The 21,253-nt window shown below is 41.3% G+C and overlaps 1 protein-coding gene across 1 annotated transcript; it reads right to left on the bottom strand.

Annotated features, from left to right (window-relative positions):
* Nucleotides 1-2,016: 2,016 nt before the first annotated feature.
* Nucleotides 2,017-21,159, bottom strand: LOC119728377 (nucleoporin NDC1-like). The gene is made up of 14 exons (XM_038200593.1): nt 20,898-21,159; nt 18,739-18,859; nt 17,867-17,968; nt 16,456-16,682; nt 15,427-15,492; nt 14,963-15,071; nt 13,838-14,016; nt 11,714-11,888; nt 10,582-10,773; nt 9,302-9,547; nt 7,514-7,693; nt 4,840-4,940; nt 3,795-3,967; nt 2,017-2,504 (listed from the first exon to the last, which is right to left on the bottom strand). The coding sequence occupies exons 1-14, from the start codon at nt 20,937-20,939 to the stop codon at nt 2,441-2,443; spliced, it is 1,977 nt and encodes a 658-aa protein (XP_038056521.1). The 5' UTR covers nt 20,940-21,159; the 3' UTR covers nt 2,017-2,440.
* Nucleotides 21,160-21,253: the final 94 nt, after the last annotated feature.

Here is a 21,253-nt window from a genome sequence, read left to right as displayed (position 1 = left end):
TATCACAAGAAACTCAAACGAAGTCTCTTTTTTAGAGGTTACAGACCCCAAAATTGTAGGTTTTTTTTTAACTTCTTTCAAAAAAAATAATACAAGTTGACATTATTCATCAGGGGAAAAACCGACTTTTGTTGAAGAGGAAAAAGGCTTTACAACGAAAAGAAAAGTAAAACTTTAACTTGTACTTTACATAACTTCAACAAAATATTTTAATTGTTGAAAATAATTATATTACAAAAATAATCAGATGTACATCATTAACAAATGGTACTAAACGGTATAACACCGATCATAATGGATCAATGCCGTAGTAACAAAAAGTCCAATAACAATGCTCTACCCGATGTTTTTCAACATTTTTTTTTCCCCTCCAATTTACAATATTATGTAATAAAGGTAACAACGTTCTTTCTGCTCTTTTGGACGTTGTCAGCCCTCTGAAAATATGTTGTTGCTTTCGATTGCTTATGATACGTCTGAACTATTTTTGGGCCGCAAATAATTTGATTTTGTAAATTAATTCACCCATAAATATACAAATTTTAGTCGAACCTGCCATTTGTTTTGTTTTATGTCTTATTCAAAAGTGAATAACCTTTGCTATTTAAAGAAATAGCATTATACCACAACATCAACATTTTGGGGGTGAAACTCGAAAATAGCACGCAGGAGAGCACCTTTGGTGTAGAAATTCAGCCAAAAATCCTCCAACCCGAATATTTATACTGGAAACCACAATGAGGAATTCCCATCTATGGCGAGTCAAAAAAAAAATGAAACCCAAATGTCGGGACCATTGTTCAAAATCCAGGACTTTCAAAATCTAGGATATGAAAGCCTAATTCATAAGCTTTTTTTTCTGTACAAGAATCATTCAAATCACTCTTGTAAATTTCAAGTTACGGAATTTAAAACAGAACCACCGTTTTAAAGTTCAGTCCACGGATCACAAAAAGGTAAGTGCTCTTTCAGCAAAACAAAATTGTAAAAAAAATTGTTTTCGTTTTGCTGAAAGAGCACAGAGTATGTAAATAACATGAAATGTTCACAGTTAAAAGTCAATAACAATGATGTACTTTATCCCGTATTTTTATAAATGGAATGAGCCACATATTTTTAAAAATGCTTTGTCTAATTCGGTCCCTTTCCTTTCGTTTCATCTTGTAGCGACAGCTTGCTATTCAGTGACAATGAAAGCATCAAATGATTCATATCGCAGAGGAACTAAGATATGTCCGCATTTCTGACTTTAGAGACGCAAGGAATCCACTACATTATCACTGAGGCAACTTACCCCTCCCCCCTCAACATTTGACATTATTTTAATGTCACTAGGGTACCCCAGACTTCGCAACCAGTATTAGAAGTAATCCCAGAACAATTTTTTACTTAAGAAAAACCAAAACATCTGGCCAGTTTCTTCTTTTCTTGAAAATTATCCATTTTCCCCCAACCCCAATCCCCCATCAAAACTCGAGTAAAATATAAATGAAACACACACAATAAAGAAAATAAGGCACTGTAACAGTGAAAATAGAAACTTGCCCACAAATAACTTAACCTAAACTCTCTAGGCTTTTTGTTATAGTAGCTGGGCTGCACCATTACAAACTATACAAAATCCTCCCCAAAAGTATGTGCATGTATGTGTGATACAGCCCTATTAGGCCACACACACAAAAATCGGTCTCTGGTCAGACCGAAGTTCCGGAATTGATGCGGCGACGCGTTTTTTGGGGTGGCTTTTTTTTTTTTCAAGCTTCAATTGTTCAGACAAGGTGAGTACTATTTTGCTTTTTTGTGTCCTCATTATACATTGGTGTCCTCCATCATTTGCCTTGGTGCCCTTTATCATTTGCCTTGGTGCAATTTCCCCATTCCTTGGTGCTCCTTGGTACAAAAATTTGAGGTGTGGCAATAGAGGGCGCTGTTGTAGCTTCCGTGTTAATTTGAAGAGAAAAAAAAGGTTGACGCGCATGATTAAAATCGACGCGCGCGCTGACCAGAGACCGAGTATTTTTTTTTTGGCCTTACATGTTTTTTTTTACATCTATTCATTTTGGTGATCCATGATCCCAATGACACCTTGACCACGCTTACAGGACACAATCTCCAATGGGGAAAATTACAGTATGGACTCCTCGCGCAAGTACCCCCTCATTGGTTACAAAGGGAGAGTTTGGCAAACGTCTGGCACCAAGACTTCTCCCACTGGGGCTCTCAACCGTGGTCACAAAGCGCCCCCTACTGTTCATGAACAGAGTCCATACAGACCTTTTACGTATTTGTTGCATCTATAACTTTAGTGATTCCAGTGTTCTAATGCAACTTGTATCAAGTTTGTTGGTCACATAATCTCCGATGGGAATATTGCAATATTTTGGTGGCAAGTGCTAATCTTTGAGAGAAGCTTCCACCAGGGAGTTTGGGTATTTAATCCTCACTGCTTGTAGTCCATCAACTGGGTTAGTTTCTGCTTGTACTCTGGAGCCATCTGGACACTCCTACAAGAAAAAGTATTGAAAATATTGACAAAATGTCACAAACATGGAAAAGTTCTAATGAGGACTATTGTTAACCATAGTTCAACCAACTACACCCGAATGCAGTGTGTGGCCTAATTGATAGGTCTATTCAGCACAGATTTCAGAATTTTGGGGAGTGTGGCCAAGTGGTTATAGAAATCGTGACTCTTGATCAGAGGGTCAGGGGTTCGAATCCAGCCGCTGGCCATATGTTGTGTCCCTAGGCCAGCCACTTATCCCCACTTGCCTCTCTCCACCCAGGAGTATAAATGGGTACTGGCATAAGCTGGGGAGTAACCTGTGATGGACTAGCATCCCATCCAGGGGGAGTAGAAATAGTCTCAGTCGTTTCATGCTACTGAAACTGGAGATAAACGCCGGCCTGATTGGCCACATTGGCTCATGACAGACTTCAATTACTTTAGATTTGGCAGATTTAAAATAACCAAGGTTAAGAGTTTGTCCATTACACGAAAGAAGGTGAAAGAAAGCAGTCACATTCTGAATATATATATCTAGAAATCTTGCCTGCTTCACGGGGGACCAAAAAAACACACCCAGACCCAAAGCTGCTTCAGGGATGAACACATACAACCACACACACAGTCCAGCTTTACTATACTTCTGAGGACCCTTATCGTTCCCTTCTTCAGCTCCTACTGTTGGAAATTCTGAGGACTTGGGCTCAGGTCCTCAGAGATACTATTATTGCAGTTCAAAGTCCTCAGATGTACAGGATAACCAGGTACACAAAGCTGTTTTTTAGGTTAATGCATACAGCTACACACTGGAAGGCCTTCCTTCCATACGTTGTGTGGACATCTTTTGTCCGGAGGTCCACACAGGGACTGCAATGCCTGTACACATTCACAGACAAACCCTTGTACCCTGACTTGCATGAGCAACCAATGAACACACACACACACATGTTTACGTTACATACGTAGTGTGGACATTCATTTGTTTTCGTGTAGTAAAAAAAAACCTGTGAAAAAACTCATATCACTCACACTGTGAAAATTCTTTCAAACCAATTTTTTTTTCTATGATTCCCTGTAGTGTTTCTCTTCATTTTGCCATGGAAAAACCTAACCCAAAATGCCTCTAAACCTGTTTTCCAGAGAGGGGGAAACACTGTGTGGACGTGGGCAAGTCCACACAACGTCGCTGCTACCTGGTTTATGTGGACCTCTTTTGTTCACACATTGAATGTAATGCTCGTTCACATACAGAAAAGCCGCTTTAGAGTAATGAACTGATGATACCTACTTTAAATGAGGGCCAAAGGTGGCGACAATCCGGTGAAGTGATGTCAGGACTGTTGACCTGAGGTCAAATCGTAGTCTGTCGTTGGGGTGTATCGGGCCTGAACGTACAGGTCGGAAGTCACTGGGGCTTCTCTTGGGCAGTGACGTGGGCAGCTTGAAGTGTTTCTCAATGGCCTGAATACGACAATAATGGCATATAAGTACCATTAAAATCTTGTTCGCATTGGGTATTTTGTGGACAGAGTTCCATTATCAGGAATAAAAAAAACCATTAAGTTTTCCTGACAGTAAAAAAAGTATGAAAAGATTGGTATGAAAACAAAGACCTGCAGCCGATTTCACGAAACTTTACGCAATAACACTTGTGCCACAATTTATTGCCTAAGTTGTGCAACATTTCACACCATGCAACGTTTCAGTTATGACAATTTCACGAAAGTTTCATAGTGCGTAAGTCTGACTTACTTGTTGCGCAACAAATTATGGCGTAACTACTGCAATTGTTTGAGGTCGCGTAAATTTGTGGGATAGCGACTGAAAATGACCTATTTTACCAGCAAATCGTGATGGTTGAGGGGCCTGTTAGTGAACAACTTATCAAGGTAGATACAAGACACTCAAAGCATTCTGTTTGAAGTAAAAGAATTGCTATTTTACCCATGACTAGGAATTTAGAGTTGCCGCATGATTGCAAAGAAAGTCCGACAACACCATTTTTGGGAGGGCGGAGATAATTAAACGACTGTTTCATGAAGAAACACATTCATACACAAACAACCGTTGTAAATGCTGTTATAATCCTTATCCAAGGTGTTTAGATTATTAAAAACTTTGCCCAGCTACGCTCGTGAAATCGATCGAAGGTTTATTGCGCGCAGCTGCACAATAAATTTGTTGCGTAAGTCTTCAGCATGGCATAAGTTACACACTGTTTCGTGATACCGGCTGCAGGTTGTTTAGTTTCCAGCTATTGCGTGCTTCAGAGATGCACGATGGGAATTTGTCGGACACAGTTTTTCTCTCAGCTAGTCTGTATTCACACTCACACTCTGTAGAGCCAGCATACTGACTAGGATGTCTGGTAGGCTGCCCTGCACCACTCCATAGGTGTCTTCACGGTAGGATGTAGCAACTAGAGACGATAGAGCTGTCAACAAAACAGGCAAGAATTTTTCAAAATTTAAAAATAGTATTTCTGAAATGGTCAGGAGAACGTCACGTGTCCGGTCTTAAACGGATGATAAAGACATGGCTGGCTGGTCTTAAACACTTCTCCAGTGTCACATGAAATTTGGACTCCTATGAAATCCAGTGCCTTTTACCGTTGTATTGGTTGAACATTCACAATCCTCACGTAGGCATGCGCAATACTACCAGTGAGTCAGAATTTCATAGATCTAAATTCACACGCACTCACATTATATAGCTAGAGGGGTGTTTCGGAAACCAGAAAGTAAAATTGTTGAAAAAAATCTTTGGAAATTTTTTATTTTTGACTTGGTTTGACTTTTGGACCGCAAAGTTTTGATGTTTTGACCGAAAAAGGTATTTATGAATGGGAATAAATATGTGTTCAGTTGGTATTAAAGGGAAAATACAACATTTGCAAACATCAAAAAATAAAACTACCGAATCATTTTGAAATACCTTGTTGGACTGTTAGTGAATGACAGTGTAAAGTATCCTGTAAAATCATGGCACCTGGTATACTGTCATTTTCAAGAAAAGTGGTATTTTTGTATCAATTTCCAACGCTGATCGGCCGATCAGCGTTGGAAAAAACTGGCTTTTTTTCAAATACTGGTCCCAGTTGACCATCCCACTTGTTTGCAATCGATTACACACCTATGAACGGGTACAAGCCAGCTAGACTGGTTCCCTGACCTTACAATTCCCCAATATAATGTAAACTGCTCCGTTTCTTCTTAAATGGAGTCAGGGAACCAGACTACAAGAAAATGATTGTTTTTCTTGGTTTTTATAGCATTTTCGAAACCAAAACCTCAAAAAAGTCAGCGTAACTATATTTGCTATATATTTCCAACCCCCCAATTCCATCCATTTCTGAAAATTACAGCAAAAGCAAATGATGTATATTCCCTTTAAACACTATGTACACCAAGCACACATTTATTCCCTTAAAAATGTATTTCATTTGTCTGTCACTGAGATGTGAAGTGAGGTTAGTGCAGTGGTTCTTCCCTCACTGTCCACCTCTATGGCCCAGGTTCTTTGCCTACTACAATGGCCACGCTGACTTTCTGGTATTCCTATATGGCTCAGGTTCTTTGCCTACTACAATGGCGACGCTGACTTTCTGGTATTCCTATATGGCCCAGGTTCTTTGCCTACTACAATGGCGACGCTGACTTTCTGGTATTCCTATATGGCCCAGGTTCTTTGCCTACTACAATGGCGACGCTGACTTTCTGGTATTCCTCTATGGCCCAGGTTCTTTGCCTACTACAATGGCGACGCTGACTTTCTGGTATTCCTCTATGGCTCAGGTTCTTTGCCTACTACAATGGCGACGCTGACTTTCTGGTATTCCTCTATGGCTCAGGTTCTTTGCCTACTACAATGGCGACGCTGACTTTCTGGTATTCCTATATGGCTCAGGTTCTTTGCCTACTACAATGGCCACGCTGACTTTCTGGTATTCCTCTATGGCTCAGGTTCTTTGCCTACTACAATGGCGACGCTGACTTTCTGGTATTCCTCTATGGCTCAGGTTCTTTGCCTACTACAATGGCGACGCTGACTTTCTGGTATTCCAATATGGCTCAGGTTCTTTGCCTACTACAATGGCCACGCTGACTTTCTGGTATTCCTATATGGCTCAGGTTCTTTGCCTACTACAATGGCGACGCTGACTTTTTGGTATTCCTATATGGCTCAGGTTCTTTGCCTACTACAATGGCGACGCTGACTTTCTGGTATTCCTATATGGCTCAGGTTCTTTGCCTACTACAATGGCGACGCTGACTTTCTGGTATTCGGATGTAGGCCAGCACCTGAGTTCACGAAACTCATCGTAACTTACGATGCATCGCAGCGCTGCGACGCATCGTATTTTCACAAAACACGTCGTAATTGCGACGCGTCGTATGTGTATTAATAGCACAATTCGGTGACTGTTTTATGTATTAAGTCAGCATACAGTAAATAGTCGTCTGGTATTCAACAAAGAGTCGTCGGATCTCCGCTCAAAATTTGTTAAAACGTAGGACAAAATGGCGGCCGTGCGATGCAATTTTAAACGAAAACGAGCTCTCAGTGGACTGTGAAGCTACTTTGAAATTTCAACTGCAATATTCCAGTCTAATTCATAATTATTCAATGAATTTTCTATTCACAACTTTACACACCTTGCCTCGGTATTATAATCTCGTTTATGTGATGTTTATTGCACAAAACTGGCTAAAAACGGACTCTTCTTATTTTGCAACGACCACTAGACACGTCGTAGCTTGCGACGTGTTTTAAGCCGTTGTCAAGGAACTTACGACGCGTTCAACACATCGCAACTTTAGTGAAATGGAAGATACGACGCGTCGCGAGTTGCGACGTGTTACACGTCGTAACTCGAGTTGCGACGCGTCGCAGCGCTTCGTGAAATAGGGTGCTGGTCACATGAGTCAGTGAAAGCCTCATTCAGTAAATTCTTTCTTAAGAAAAATTTGGAATCAAATGGTCATAAGAAAAATCTCACATACGCACCTTCCAGGGCCCAGATGTGCAGCTGCACATCAGCGAACAAAGCCCGGCTCATTGCTTCAGGGAAGGCAGTCAGCAAGTATGCGCCCAGCCGCCATCTTTGAAACATGTCAAGCCTGTGCTGCCATGACAACAAACCCTGCCAAGGGTACTCTCTGGAGGACTTTGGAGACTTTCTCTGGTCTAAGGAGAAGAAAAATGAAATACTATCAACGAGTTTGTTTTATTGTTGTCTACACTTCTGCTTCCTTCATTATTACTTTTAACCAATACCTTGATTTCGAAGTCAGAAAGACTTATATGCTACCCTCTTCGTTCGATCACTTTTTTTACAAAAGTTAATTTTTTAAATGAAAGCTTTCTGCATGTGCATGATGTGCATCTAAAGACGAGGCAATTTTCAACATTCTCAACACCAATTTATGACCTAGCACTAAGGCTTTGAAACCATTTCTTATGGTGTTTGCAGCATGTTCCAAATGTGTACGTAGTAAGTCAGACAAATCGGGTACACAGAATTGATTCCCAAAATGTTGGAGTCATCCAAGCCTACTAGACTGCAGCCTTAGGTGTCATTTCACTAAATATGTGGGATAGACTGCTGAAAGGTTCACTGTATAGTGAGTCTGCTGCGGAATAATGGAAAAGTTTCCCCTGAATCTTCCAGCTAAAAAAGTTATAAATTGGTCGACAATGCTTCAACATGGAAAGATTCAAAAGGATAATGTTCCAAATCCTCCAACTAATACCTGATGCCTTTTTGCAACTTCTCCTGAATATTAAGGCCACATACATGACATAGCATCATTTGCAATGACCCAGAAAAGTGTATCTTCTCTGTTTTCCCAAAATGTATAGTATCCATTGAGCTAATGGAGATTTCATGCAACCCTCCTCCTGTCTGAGCAGTCACAGACAATCCACAAATAAATCAATCCTCTTGCCCTGCTATGTCTTTATACACAGGCTAGTCACCAACAGTCAGATCATATGACCTGTAGGCACTGTGACAGTCAAATTCCATCAACAGACAAAAACGAGTAACTGGCAGGTACAGCTGGCTTATGAATCTCCTACAGTCAAAGCATAGCTGTATCAAGTTACATAAACAGTCACAGCCAGTCAATCCTGCTTTATGTAGGCTGGGAGCTCAACTGTTAAAAACAGTCACTTGCTTTATTTTGACTGTTGGGACTTGTGACGGCATTGTTAAATTTACCAGCCAGAGGGGGAGGGTTACGCCCACTGATCTCTATATAAAGACTGGATAGCTAATAAAGAGCCACACAATGAATGAATTTGACGCCATATTGGTGAGACCGGCTGGTGATCTACAAAGGACAAGTTGCCGTTTTTATAGACAGCACGATTTCTTTTGTAACGTCGCGGTTCACTTGACTATATTTTGACCACCACCACTGACCAAGGTTAACTACAATTTTTCTAACGTCGTGGTTACTAAAATGCCGCAAATATCACTTTTTCGGCGTTTTGAAATAATAATCACTACGGAAATGTGTCCCTTTTAGAACATCATAATATGTGTACGTGACCAAAATGCGCGTCAACTGTTGATACAACGCGCGCGTATTTACGCGTAGAACGTTCGTATTATACGCGGACATCTTCGTGAGACCGGGGGCGAAATTGGTCAATAGGCAAAGTCTACTGTGTGAATGTTGTATGCATATCCGCTATCCAGTCTTTATATAGAGATCAGTGGTTACGCCCCCTAAAAAAAGGATGATAGGAAAATGATTCTACGTATTTATAAATGAGACGACTCCTTACCTTTGTGGATGGACGGTCTGGTCAACATCCCGTACATGCTACTCCCTGGCGTGGCGTAGTATCGCGTGCTCTCCTTCCCAGGGGTGGCCACCTCCTGCACCCCGGTCCTGGTCAGAACCTGTGGGGTTTCCTGGATGGGACTGAACATGGGGTCCATGCCGGGGACAGGGGTGATGGGCGAGGCTACCGAGCTGCGCAGGTAAGGGCCGCGGGGCTCCCGTGGGGTGTACCATATTGTGGTGGTGTCTATAAAGGAGGACAGATGTGAACAAGTTAAAGGTAGAGTAGATCATTTGCAGCTATCCAAAAAGTAACTGACAAAATTATTGTTGAAAAGCGTAGTTGGTTTAAAGATAGTAATGGGACTAAACTCCCTGTGAAATTATTCTTTCTGGCATACTGTCATTTTGAAGAAAACAATAAAAGAATTTCCAATGTTGCGTCTCAAGACATATTTTTGGAAATTTCCAATAGTAGTTTATTTTTAATTCAAGCCGTGAAGGCGTGAATGGGTGCGCGCAAGCATTGACACGACGCACATGTGCACGGTTGCATAAATTTGTCAGTTCAGTGCGTGACATCGCGTAGCTGCAATCGGCTGAATGAGAATGTGTCCCGGATGCTGAATTTGAATGCAATTCAAAACATGACTCGGCAACTTTTGAATTGAAATCGAGATCCTAGAAAGTTGTTTGCACGGAATATACAGCATTCACTGAGCTTAAACTTTATCAGGTTTAGTTGTTAAGCACCCTTCTTTAGATTTTGAGCACTTTTGTTGCTTCAAACGAAAAACATGCACAATTGACAAATGATATACTCTACCTTTAAAGGCATATAGGATAATTGCTTTTCATGCACTTTGTTTGTTTCCAATAATAACACCGATCAAAATTCAAAGAAGAATCATGTTCAAAACCTAACCTGTTGAAGTTTCAGTCATTGGATATTACTCTTTTCGAGAAAAAAAAGTGAAAAACCATACACAACCTTTCCATCATGAAACACAATTTCATCAACAGAACTCTTTATTTCCAACGATCAGTCAATTGCTGATCGTTGGAAATGACCTACATTTCTGGATTTCTTCTCAATAACAGCAAGCCAGACAGAATAATTTCACATCCACGCCATGAAATAATGCTTAAGGTTAGCACAATTGTCTGCTATAGTTAGCACAACTGCGAACTGTCAAGCAGCGCCATGAAATTGGGCTGCAGTTTATTCTGTATTTAGTAGCACTGTAAAAATTGGGCTCTCGTTCACTATTCAGTACAGACCTTCAACAACAGATGTTTTGCCATTGGTCGTCTGGGACCTAGTGTCCTTGGGATCGTCATCGTCTCGGTTGCGTTTCTGCCGAGCCAGGCCGTTAGCAATCCACTCCTGGTGTGATGTTAACCGTTGCGTTAGCGTGTCAATCAGAGACAGACAGGCTGTGGAGATGTTGGTCCAGTTGTGAGGGTGGCCACCTATGGTTTTAGAGAAGAGGGGGGGGGGAAGAAATACATAAGATTAACCACTTCTCACCGGGATTATTTTTGCCGAAAATTTCGATTTTCAAAAAGGCAAAATTTTCCAGCCAACTTCTGATATACAGCCAAACGCCACAAATACTGATTCGCAAGAGTAATTTCAACAGTATTTGTACGATATTTCTTGCCGAAACCTCATATGTTTCAATACTCCGGGGTGTGCACTGGAGCGTAAATTGTACAACAATGTGCCGTGCACAACGGCCAATTCAAGATCAACACACGGTCTGCCTCCACAGACTTTGTGTGTGTGTGCAAAATGCATGAGGGATTAGCGTGTTAAGACGTCACCCTGAGGCGAGTCGAGGCAATCTTGACGTCTTAACCCGTCAGTCGTGCCTGTGTATAAAAACAGCCAGTGCGTGTTATCACGTCCCCTCACGCGAGCTGGTTAAAGACCCGTAGACTGGCAATTACCCAGAAACGTACCTACCATAGTAATGAGTTAAAAAAAACTTGCTCAAAGTGAAGATATGGCTGATCTCAAATACCCTGAGAAATTAGTCTGCCTGAAATGGTTCGATTCAGAGAAAACATTTATTGAAGGCGGTTTTTACATGCATGAACAATGAAATCCAGTTATGAAAGCCCAAAATTGTGCAGATATTTTCTCTCTTTTGTCTAAATAGCCACTGAGCTGAAAATTCCAACAGTTGTTATGCACCCCAGTTGAGATTTTGTGAACATTTTGTTGTTGCAAATGAAAAAAAAATGCACAAAATGCACAAAATTCTATGACCTTTAACCCTAGGTTGCACGCCTTCGTTCGTTTACATCCGATACTGAAACCATGTTTTGCCTTGCAATACGCATTTCCAGCAGCAAATAACACAATCGAATTGCAGCCAAACTGTCAATATAAGACTGCTTCTCTTACCAGGCTGACTGAGTGCAAAGACCAGTTTCCTGCGCTCCCGCCCACACTCAGCCAATGAGCTGAGGTCCTGATAGGCTAGGTACCTGACTAAGACATGGCGTTTCTCTGTCAATGCTTTGTGTAGTGTGCACTCGTTGGGACTGCTGAAGGAGGCCTCGATAGCGAACTGATAAACCTATTGCGATCAAAAGAAAACAACACTCAGACAGGTACAAGACTTGATCCAAATATCATAAACCAGACCTGGTAAAGAGTCAAAATGCACAATTCTGTCTAATTTTTTTTTTATTTGGATATTTAAATTTACACTGAAATCCACATAGTCTTTTGAACGTCAAAACCCTTCAAGTTTTGCCTCCACGCTTACAGAGTTAAACAAGACGGGCAAGCCTGTAAAGCATGACCCAGAGAGCACACATTCTACTCAATAGGAGCAATTCACAATACCGCTAAACCATCGCTAGTGGGCTCAAATCTAGAGAAAGTCACACTGCATTGTGGAGAAAAGTGGACATCGTAACGCGATCCGGGGCAGCAGTCACCGCCATGGGCTCCGTTACCTACTGATCGTAAGTCAAACCGTGAAATTTGAACATTGGTTTACTTTTGTTTTCGGCGATGGCTTTCTTACTCCTTCAATTCGTCGACTCGCATCAATCTCATTCTCTGGATGTCTGCCATCTTAAAAACACGATAAGGAATAGTTACCAATGCTGACCTGCGAGCCGGAAATAGACCTTTTTGGGGACAAACGTTGGGGATGCGCCGTATTGTGAATCGCTCCTATTGATTCAGGATTACTATTCACTGGAGGTCTGTTCATGCGTGTGGCTGACACTGTGGGCCAGATTTAGCCCAATCCCTGGTGTTATGAGTTAATCCTATTTCAAACTGTTAATAATAGTCGGTATTTATAAAGCGCACGTATCCACCAGGACTGGTGCTCAAGGCGTTAGGCCAAAAAAAATAAGTCTCCGGTTTCTGGTATGGAGCTTGCCCAAAAAGTGGTGCGGCGACGCGGCTTTTTTTTTTTTTAACCTGATTTTTTTGCCTCAAATGTCGGCTGATGACTGCAAATGGTGCCCGACTAGACTTAGTGCAAATACATGGGAGTCCAGAGAAGCCACATAAAGCTTATTCTCGATCATAACCCCATCTAGAAACACTTTCAAATTGTGCAGCAGCAGGATTCCAGTCAAACCAGTGAATTTGGCAGTTTTGAGACATCATCTTTCATTGAAAAAAAACTTTTTCATTTTGCCGACGCGCATGGCTACGGCGACGCGCGCGCATACCAGAAACCGGAGACTTTTTTTTTTGGCCTTATCAATCACAATAACCATCATTTATGACCCTGCTCATGGGTCAATCAAACATTCCAAATGCCATCTCAGCTCCCTGGGGAGTATACAGCTCGATGCAGCCTGTTAGACGCAAGGAAGCTAATTCAATCACAATAACCATCTCTGCCCTCACAGGTACCCATTTACTCCTGGGTGGAGAGAAGCAATGAGTGACAAAGTGCACTTCCCAAGGGCACCCCAGGCTGGACTCGAGCCCACAGCCTTCAGTTTTGCCCTTAACCACTAGGCCAGAGCACTCCACTGTTGCCCCAAGGTGGGACTTAAGCAAGTCTTATTCACAAGTGACAGTGAATATGCGAGTGCGGCTACATCAAAATTACTTGGCTATAGCGGATACTATAGGAAAGCAATTCGAACACGGCCTAGGTCAGTGGGTCAGTCAGGCCCAAAGTGGACAGAACACTGGCCCTTCTGGAAGCAGCAAAAAATATTAACTATAAAATGTAGCTACCTCAGTGTATTGGGGGCACGTGTGGTCTAGCGGTAGAGCACAGGCCTAGTGGTCGTGAGATTGTGGGTTCGAGCCCAGCCGTGGCCATGTGTTGTGGACTTGAGTAAGGCGCTTTACTTCCATTACTCCTCTCAACCCAGGTGTTAAATGGATACCAGCATTATTAAATGCTGGGAAGGTAACAGACTCGCTGTGGAGGTGTGGCGATCCCCCCACAGCAGCATTTCACGGACTCGAGTCTGGCCCAACTGCTTCGAAAGAGAGATGGGCACTCCGTTCCTGTGAACACAGGTTCGCCCCCTTAATTACCTCAGTGTTGAAGACCTTGAACAAATGCAGGGACACGCCCCAAAGGTGGTTGGTGATTAGGCCCGTCAGGACAGCATTCCACAGGAGGGTGAGGTTCAGAAGACCGCTGATAGAGTTGAGAGGTGTGGGGGATTCCTGCACATCCAAGTTAACTTGCAGCCAGTGCTTGGGTATTGATCCTGATCAATCACATTAAAAAAAAAACAGTTGAAAATATTGTAACGGTCGTCTAATCTCGGGTCAAGTCACTTAGATGGTCGAGTTTGTCTCCACAAGTACGCTGACAAAATAGGCTCGAAGATCAGCAAATACGTTCTTCAAAGGATGGTGAATATTTTTTTTATTACCAAAAGTCCTCAAATCAAAAGACTAAAATGTTCCTAATAACGATATAGAGGAATGCCTAAAGTGCCTTATTAGAGCAATCAAACACGGCAAGCATGTAAGACGCACTCCATCTTCATCGGGTTAGAATCCGTCACGATCTGAACACCGAGCACTACGCCTTCTCGTCTTTTATAGCATTGCACAGCGTGCGCAAAGAACAAATGCCTTGCGTCGCAAAAACACATGCTTTCCGGCTCTTTGATTGGTCATTCTCCAATAAAATAACAACATTCTGAAAATAATAAACGACTAATATTCTAAATCATATCAACTTGGGCTATTTTTGGAATAACTGAGTAGACTTGTATCAGTCAACTATTGATCCGGAATCCTGGCATTCAAGCCTGGATTATTTGATAGACCCCTAACACTGTTGCTGACTTGCATATGTCATAACACATGAAAATGATAAGCGGACAATCCAGTAATTATAAATAATTTACCAATCAATGAGGATATCTAGGAGTCATTAAACTTTGTAAGTTCAAACTGTTGCTCAGCTTAGTTAGAAAATGAGTTGCATTTTCGTTACCATATGTTGCTCCTCCAACAATCAGTGATCAGGCAAAAATTCTGGCTATATTAGTGCACAGAGTGGTCTGCTGGCAATTCTATTGCCACGTTTAGCTGTCATCACCACGTAAAAACCTAAAACCTTCAAATGTTACCATAAATAATTGCTTTCTGCGACTTTCAATGACTCAATTTTGTTTTACTTCTACTACCAGCCAGTCTTACCAAACAGATAATAGAGAAGGTAGAAGTATCCCGTGGCCCTGGCTGAGTAGATCAGGTTGGTGCGAATGCTCCGCTGCAAGTAGGTCCTCACTTGGAAGAATTTCAGTTGCTGTAACAACAATGGAATCATTCATTATTTGCTTAATTCTAACCTTCCCAAATCCTCCAAAATACTCTTTGCAAATTGGAGGATTTTGCAGGATTGAGGCTATATGGCAAAAGACCTTGTGTTGTTTATGCTCAGCCGTGCATAAATTTGTGCTTAGATTATACTTGAAACCCTCCACATTGCTCCAGGATGTCACTGGCTCTGCCTCAACATACTGACAGTGATAGCTGGAGTATTTTGCAGGATTGAGGCAGTGGTCACCCCTCCAAGGACCAAACACAAGAAATAACAATAATTTTGTTGGCCGAATTAGTCTATAATAAGGTAAAACCAAAAAAACCCGAGTTCACATTACCTGTATAACTGGGAAGTCAATGCAGTGTGCCTGTGTGTGTACATACCAAAATGAATACAAGAAGCCCTGAAGAAAAGAGAACAAAAAATATAAACTAGAAAAAAAATGTTTTCAAACCTTTGAATATACCAGTAGCTCACACTAGGCTTAATTCAGTCACTAGCTTGTTGATGTTTGCATGTCAGTGTTTTTAACCAGTTCGCGCCGGAGGCCGTGTATACACGCAAAAGTTTTGCAGTATTCGGAACGGATGACGGATAAACACGCAGGGAGCGAGGCTGGAAATATCTGTCAGTGACCCGCTGGCAGCGAGCGAGGCCGGAAATATGAGTGTGCTGCCCGAGGGTGATGGCTTCAATCTGCCTGGCTAGAGGTCGAGTGAAAAGTAATCATGCGCCTCGTTCTGTTCTTGTCAAAATAATCCCGGCGGGAACTGGTTAAGGTGCAGAACCCTTAAAATATCTATTTTAAAATTTCTCAGTGTAAGATGAGCTATCGCCTTTAAATCAGTTGAAAACAACTTTCAAATTCTGACTTTTGATACTCCAGCCCCTAACCATCACAGAACAATTGATGAAACCAATATTTTGAAAAGACTAAACAGATTGCGGAGTGTAGCAAATACTTTTTCATTCCCCCCACCAATTTTCTTTTTTTTTAATTCTCACATTATGTCGTCAGTAACGGAAAACACCACAAATTTAGTCTTTCAGTATGACATGGACATAGCCCACTTTGAATGCGAATAACCTTTTTTACAATGTATGTGCGCTCATTGTACTGTTTCTGAAGCGCACGTACGTACACGCTGCTACAACCAAACTTCAGGACTGCATCCTGTTTTTTTTCGTATTTCCAATTTGCGATTGCATGAAAACTTGCCGTTTCAACTAACATTTCCACTTGTGAATATTTGTCGGCTGGGGCTATCAGGAAGAGAATAGTCAAATCTTGATGCGCCTGTGAGCAGTTGGAATACCTAACTGGCTTACTGCAGAAATGGACATTTTGTCGTTTTGAAACACATACCATGTAAGCGCCATGTAACACCAGGAACAAGTGGTTCTCGTTGAGATGTTGCACAGCGCCCTCATTTGACAGCGACGTGAGGGTGTCGTAGGGAGCACCGATCAGACAGGCCCAGCACCAGGCCGCGGTGCCACCAGCCAGGGTGTGGCCCATCATGTGAAGCAGGTGGGTGGGCTTGGCCACGCCCCAGATGATGGACAGGCGGTTGATGTGTACGATGGGGATGACTGAAAGATACAGAAATGGTTGACTAATTACAAATTCAAGACAAGTAATCATGCATTGTATTGTGGCTATCAGAACAACAATGAACACCAATGTTTACTTTCTGTTTTATTTCACAAATGGGGAAATAGCCATAAAATTGTACATTTGATCATGTACAACACAGCTACAATACCACAGCTACTTTGAGCCCTGGGCAAAAGGTAAGTAATTTACTTCAGGAAACTGAAAACATTAAAAAAACAAAGGCTTCACAGAGTCAAAAATCAAAATATTGTGACACCAAAACCTAGCAAGTAGAACATACCATTCAAAACACTGATTTTCCACTGGTTCTATTTAGAACCACATAACTGCAATCGCAGATTTTGTCCTACCGTTGACTTTACCGTGCAAACATTCAAATATTAATCAAATATAAAAGTTATTCATTTCTGAATGACACAAAACTCCAACGCCATTTTGTTAAATTTATTTCTTCACAACATTCAAATTAGTGGCTGCCAAACAATAATTTGGCTCTTGAAGGGCCATTTTTGAAAAATGAAAGCAATTTTTCAGAGGGTTCCAGATCCAAAAAAAGAATAAAATAGATAGATATAAAATCAGATTTTTTTCATTTGAACAAAACACACAAATTGAAATTTTGTTAGGAGACATAGACTGCATTTTTTGAAGAGCACAGGATATACAACTATAGACAGAGGCTCTGTTAGCACAAAATTGGCTGTTAACCCTGACTCCCTAGGCCTTTTTGCTAGGATGTAGCCTCAATCCTGCAAAATCCTCCAATTGGCCTCATGAAAAATTGCATATAGCCTCAATCCTGCAAATTCCTCCGCTGTTTCTTGAATATGGTCCATGGAGGGGTGACCACTGTCTGAATCCTGCAAAATCCTCCGGCTATGACTGTCAATAGGCTGAGGCAGAGGCAGTGACATCCTGGAGCAGTGCGGAGGATGTCAAGTATAATCACGGACTAAATTTATGCACGGCTGGGCATAAACAACACAAGGTCCGGCCCAAGACCTTGACATAGTGCTTACTCCGAAATCAGCAACGCACTTTTGCCATGTAACCTCAATCCTGCAAAATCCTCCAATTTGCAAAAAGGATTTTGGAGGATTCAGGGCGGTTAGGGTTAAGCAGCGCTATGAAATTGGGCCCTGTTGAGGCAAACTCTTACCTGTATAGCAGAGGACATTGCCGATGGCTACCAGCAAGGTCAGAAGGGCAATCAATGAGATGTAGCTGATACCAGAGAAGGAAAATGTGGTTACCAGCCAATCTGATGGAGTTTAAAATAAGAAAAGACTTGTTACACCAGCTTCATGGGAATTTTTGCAAGGAACCTCCCTGTATCCTCCATAAATCACCACTGTGCAGAAAAGCTATGGAAAAAGAATGGTACAAAGCGTATTGATGGCATGGCCTCTAACCTGGCATACTTTGATTTCCTGCCTCTAGTGCCTTGCTAGAGCAACAGTTTTACCTCAAGTTTCACAGTAAGTGAAATTTCATCAAGCTCTAAACAGTTCCCGCTACAAAGTTCCAGAGAAATTCGATTTCGGTGCGATTTTACGATATTATTTCGAAGTGCACAATTAACCTTTTTGAAATGCGCCCACAAATAAGAAACTAGTTTTCTCACTAACTTGGGTCTGTGCGTGGAGATAATAATGATTTATCAGAATTTATCAACTCTAAAGACATTCTTAAATGTTAACGTGGGATTATCCGAGATTTGTTCAAAAGCACCACGTCAGCGACTGCGAGATTCTGACCAGTCAGTTGGCGCCTTCTATCGGGTCTTCGGTAACCTATTGTTGTATTACAAAAACACGGCTGCCAAATTGACTAATCAACAGCTTAGTCCACATTTCTGATCGCAATGACGTCACAATTTCTAAAGTCGACTCTGATTGGCTGGCCTTGGGGTCACATAAAATTTGCATCATGCTCACATATAATCAGACGTTGGTTATGGAGAGGGGTCCATTGAACAACGGATGATACTCTGACTATTTTATGGGCATGTTCGGTTTGATTTTGACTTACCACTAAACCACAGGTAAGGATGAAAAATGTTGGCCTTGACTGAGAGAACAAACAGCGCAGCTGTGAATGGTAGGAGTATAAGGGACCACGCGAGACTGGCTCCGGTACGCCATCGAAACACCTGATTAAATCAAGACAGAAATGGTTAGTATCTTTCCTCAATCAATCTGTATAACTTTAAGTTTTAGTTAAAAAGCACGAGATGATGATGAAACAATGGCATTCTTGATGGGAAACGGAATCACTGCAAGACATATAGGTTTTCAGACTCTTCTTTTTTCGTTAAATTAAAACTATCCCAACTATCAATTTGGAGAAGAAAAATAGTAGATGAAAAATGGGTATTCGTGGATTTAAACCAAGGATCTTTCAATCCATAGCTAAACTCACAATCAACTAGACTATGTGGCTGCTCGACAACAGCCATTTTTAAAAAGTGCTTTAATTAATGTACCGTTATGTAACTAGTTGACTAAGTAATAACAATAGGGTGCCGTCTGTTTTGTTTCTTTTCTCATGAATAAACATAACTTTCCCGTCAGAGCAGCCAATCACAGCGCTCTCACCGCAAAAAAAGCGTTAGGAAGTATGTTGCTGGTCAGGGCAAAATATCCCCTAGGCCTACCTATATAATATAATTAAGAAATTACCATCCCAACTCGAATAAAACCTGTGGCTCAATGGATGGAAAGATTTCCATATCCGAAGTTCACTAATTTTCCTCTGTATTGACTAACAAGCCCCCAGATAGCAATTTCATGTCATCAAAGTCAATTTGAGCAGTGAGAAAATACAAGCATTTTCTTAGAAAACACTTAGAATTTTTCAGTCCAATCTCATAGGGTTTGTACACAGGGTGTTGAGTGAACTTCGAATATGGAAATCTTTCCTTTTCCCTACAATGATCTATCAACATGATCAACCATCAGGAAGCGGTAACATGTCCTAAAAAGTCAAATTTAGCAGGGAAAATATTGAAGCATTCGCTGAGAATGTGAGATAACACTTGAACATTTTCAGACAAGTCTCATAGGGTTTGTGCACTGGGTGTCAAGTGATTTCCAATTATTATGGAATTCTTTCCGAGTTTTCTTCCTGTCACTTTTTCACATGTCATGTGCATGTGTTAAATCGAATAGGCCTAGGGGGCCTACTACTACTAGGCTACTACATTTAATTACAGAATCTTTCAGGGTTTTTTTTATCGCAGTGGCTATTGTTACAGCAGCCGTAACGCATTTCCCATTTTCTAAGTTACGGTAGTACTGCAACTTTTATAAAAACATGCGAAGAAAATATAAAATTAGAAGGAAAAAAGTGAATTTGAACATTATGAAATTCGGACTTTATTTCCCTTTAAAAAAAAAATCCTCCAAAGCCTCAGGTTAGAATTAAAAGGAAAAAAATTTGAGTGCAAAACTGAGATGCGAACCCGCAACCTCGCGGTGCAAAATCCTACCCTCTATCGACTGAGCTGTCGCACTGCTCGCTAAAACAAATAATTATATACCTGCGTGCGTATCAAAAAAGTATCGTAGAGGGCGCTAAACAATGGCTGCCGTAACGATAGCCACTTCGTTTTTTTATTCATGGGTCTGGAGGATTTGTTTTTTTTTTAAGGGAAATAAAGGCAGAAATTGCAATTCCCGTCTCCTGAACAGTGAATGCGAAATCATAACAACTGACAACAATGTTGTAATGCGGAACCAGACGGAGATTCATCACAGCATGGACAGACATGACAGATGGAGAAATAAAACATCACAGTAAAAACTAGCCCCACTAGTGTGGCCGTCGGTATGCTGCGCTGAACCTTTGTTCAGCGCAGCATACCGACGGCCACACTAGTGGGGCTAAGTAAAAACGTCTTACCAACATGACCAACATGACATGCATGACCAACAAACACTCACTGCGCATGTTCAGTTATGTCAGTGCAGTGCCAATACAACAAGGAAAACATCGGGGACCGGTTGACGGTCAAATATACACTGCCTTTGGCATATTCTACTAAACCCACCGGTGTGTCGGAAATACATGTAGAAACTCTTTACTTTGTACATAAATAAATCTGTGGCACGTGGGCTAAAACAAAAAATCAAACTTCTGCTTCTTTTTGTCACAATTAAACCAACAAAAAATTCAAGTCGTTAACTTACATCTCTCATGTACCAATTCTGACTTGTCAGTATTCTCTCCATTCTAATATTATCAAAAACAAATTAAAGAAATGTTCAGTTCCGCGCCGCGGTTCATCATTTCAAAAGCCGCGGTCGACAAATTCGTGAAAGTTCGAGAACCATGCCCAAAGAAATTATCGCCCCACTGTCACTTCGCCCCAACACAAAGTCTATTCCTTCAGTGGCTCTGTCGTATTCAAATTTCGCCCCACTCACGCGTGACCTATGACAAAAGAAAGGTGACAAAAATAGATTAAAACAAATAGCATGAAAACATGTATGTTTTTTAGGAGTTGATGTTTTTGATAGTCGTATGACTCTACGTTATACTTTCA

The sequence above is a fragment of the Patiria miniata genome, unplaced genomic scaffold, assembly GCF_015706575.1.
Source record: "Patiria miniata isolate m_02_andy unplaced genomic scaffold, ASM1570657v1 HiC_scaffold_20, whole genome shotgun sequence".
NCBI lineage: Eukaryota > Metazoa > Echinodermata > Asteroidea > Valvatida > Asterinidae > Patiria > Patiria miniata.
Note: the sequence above shows the minus strand (reverse complement) of the source record. Positions and strands in the feature narration are given on the sequence as shown.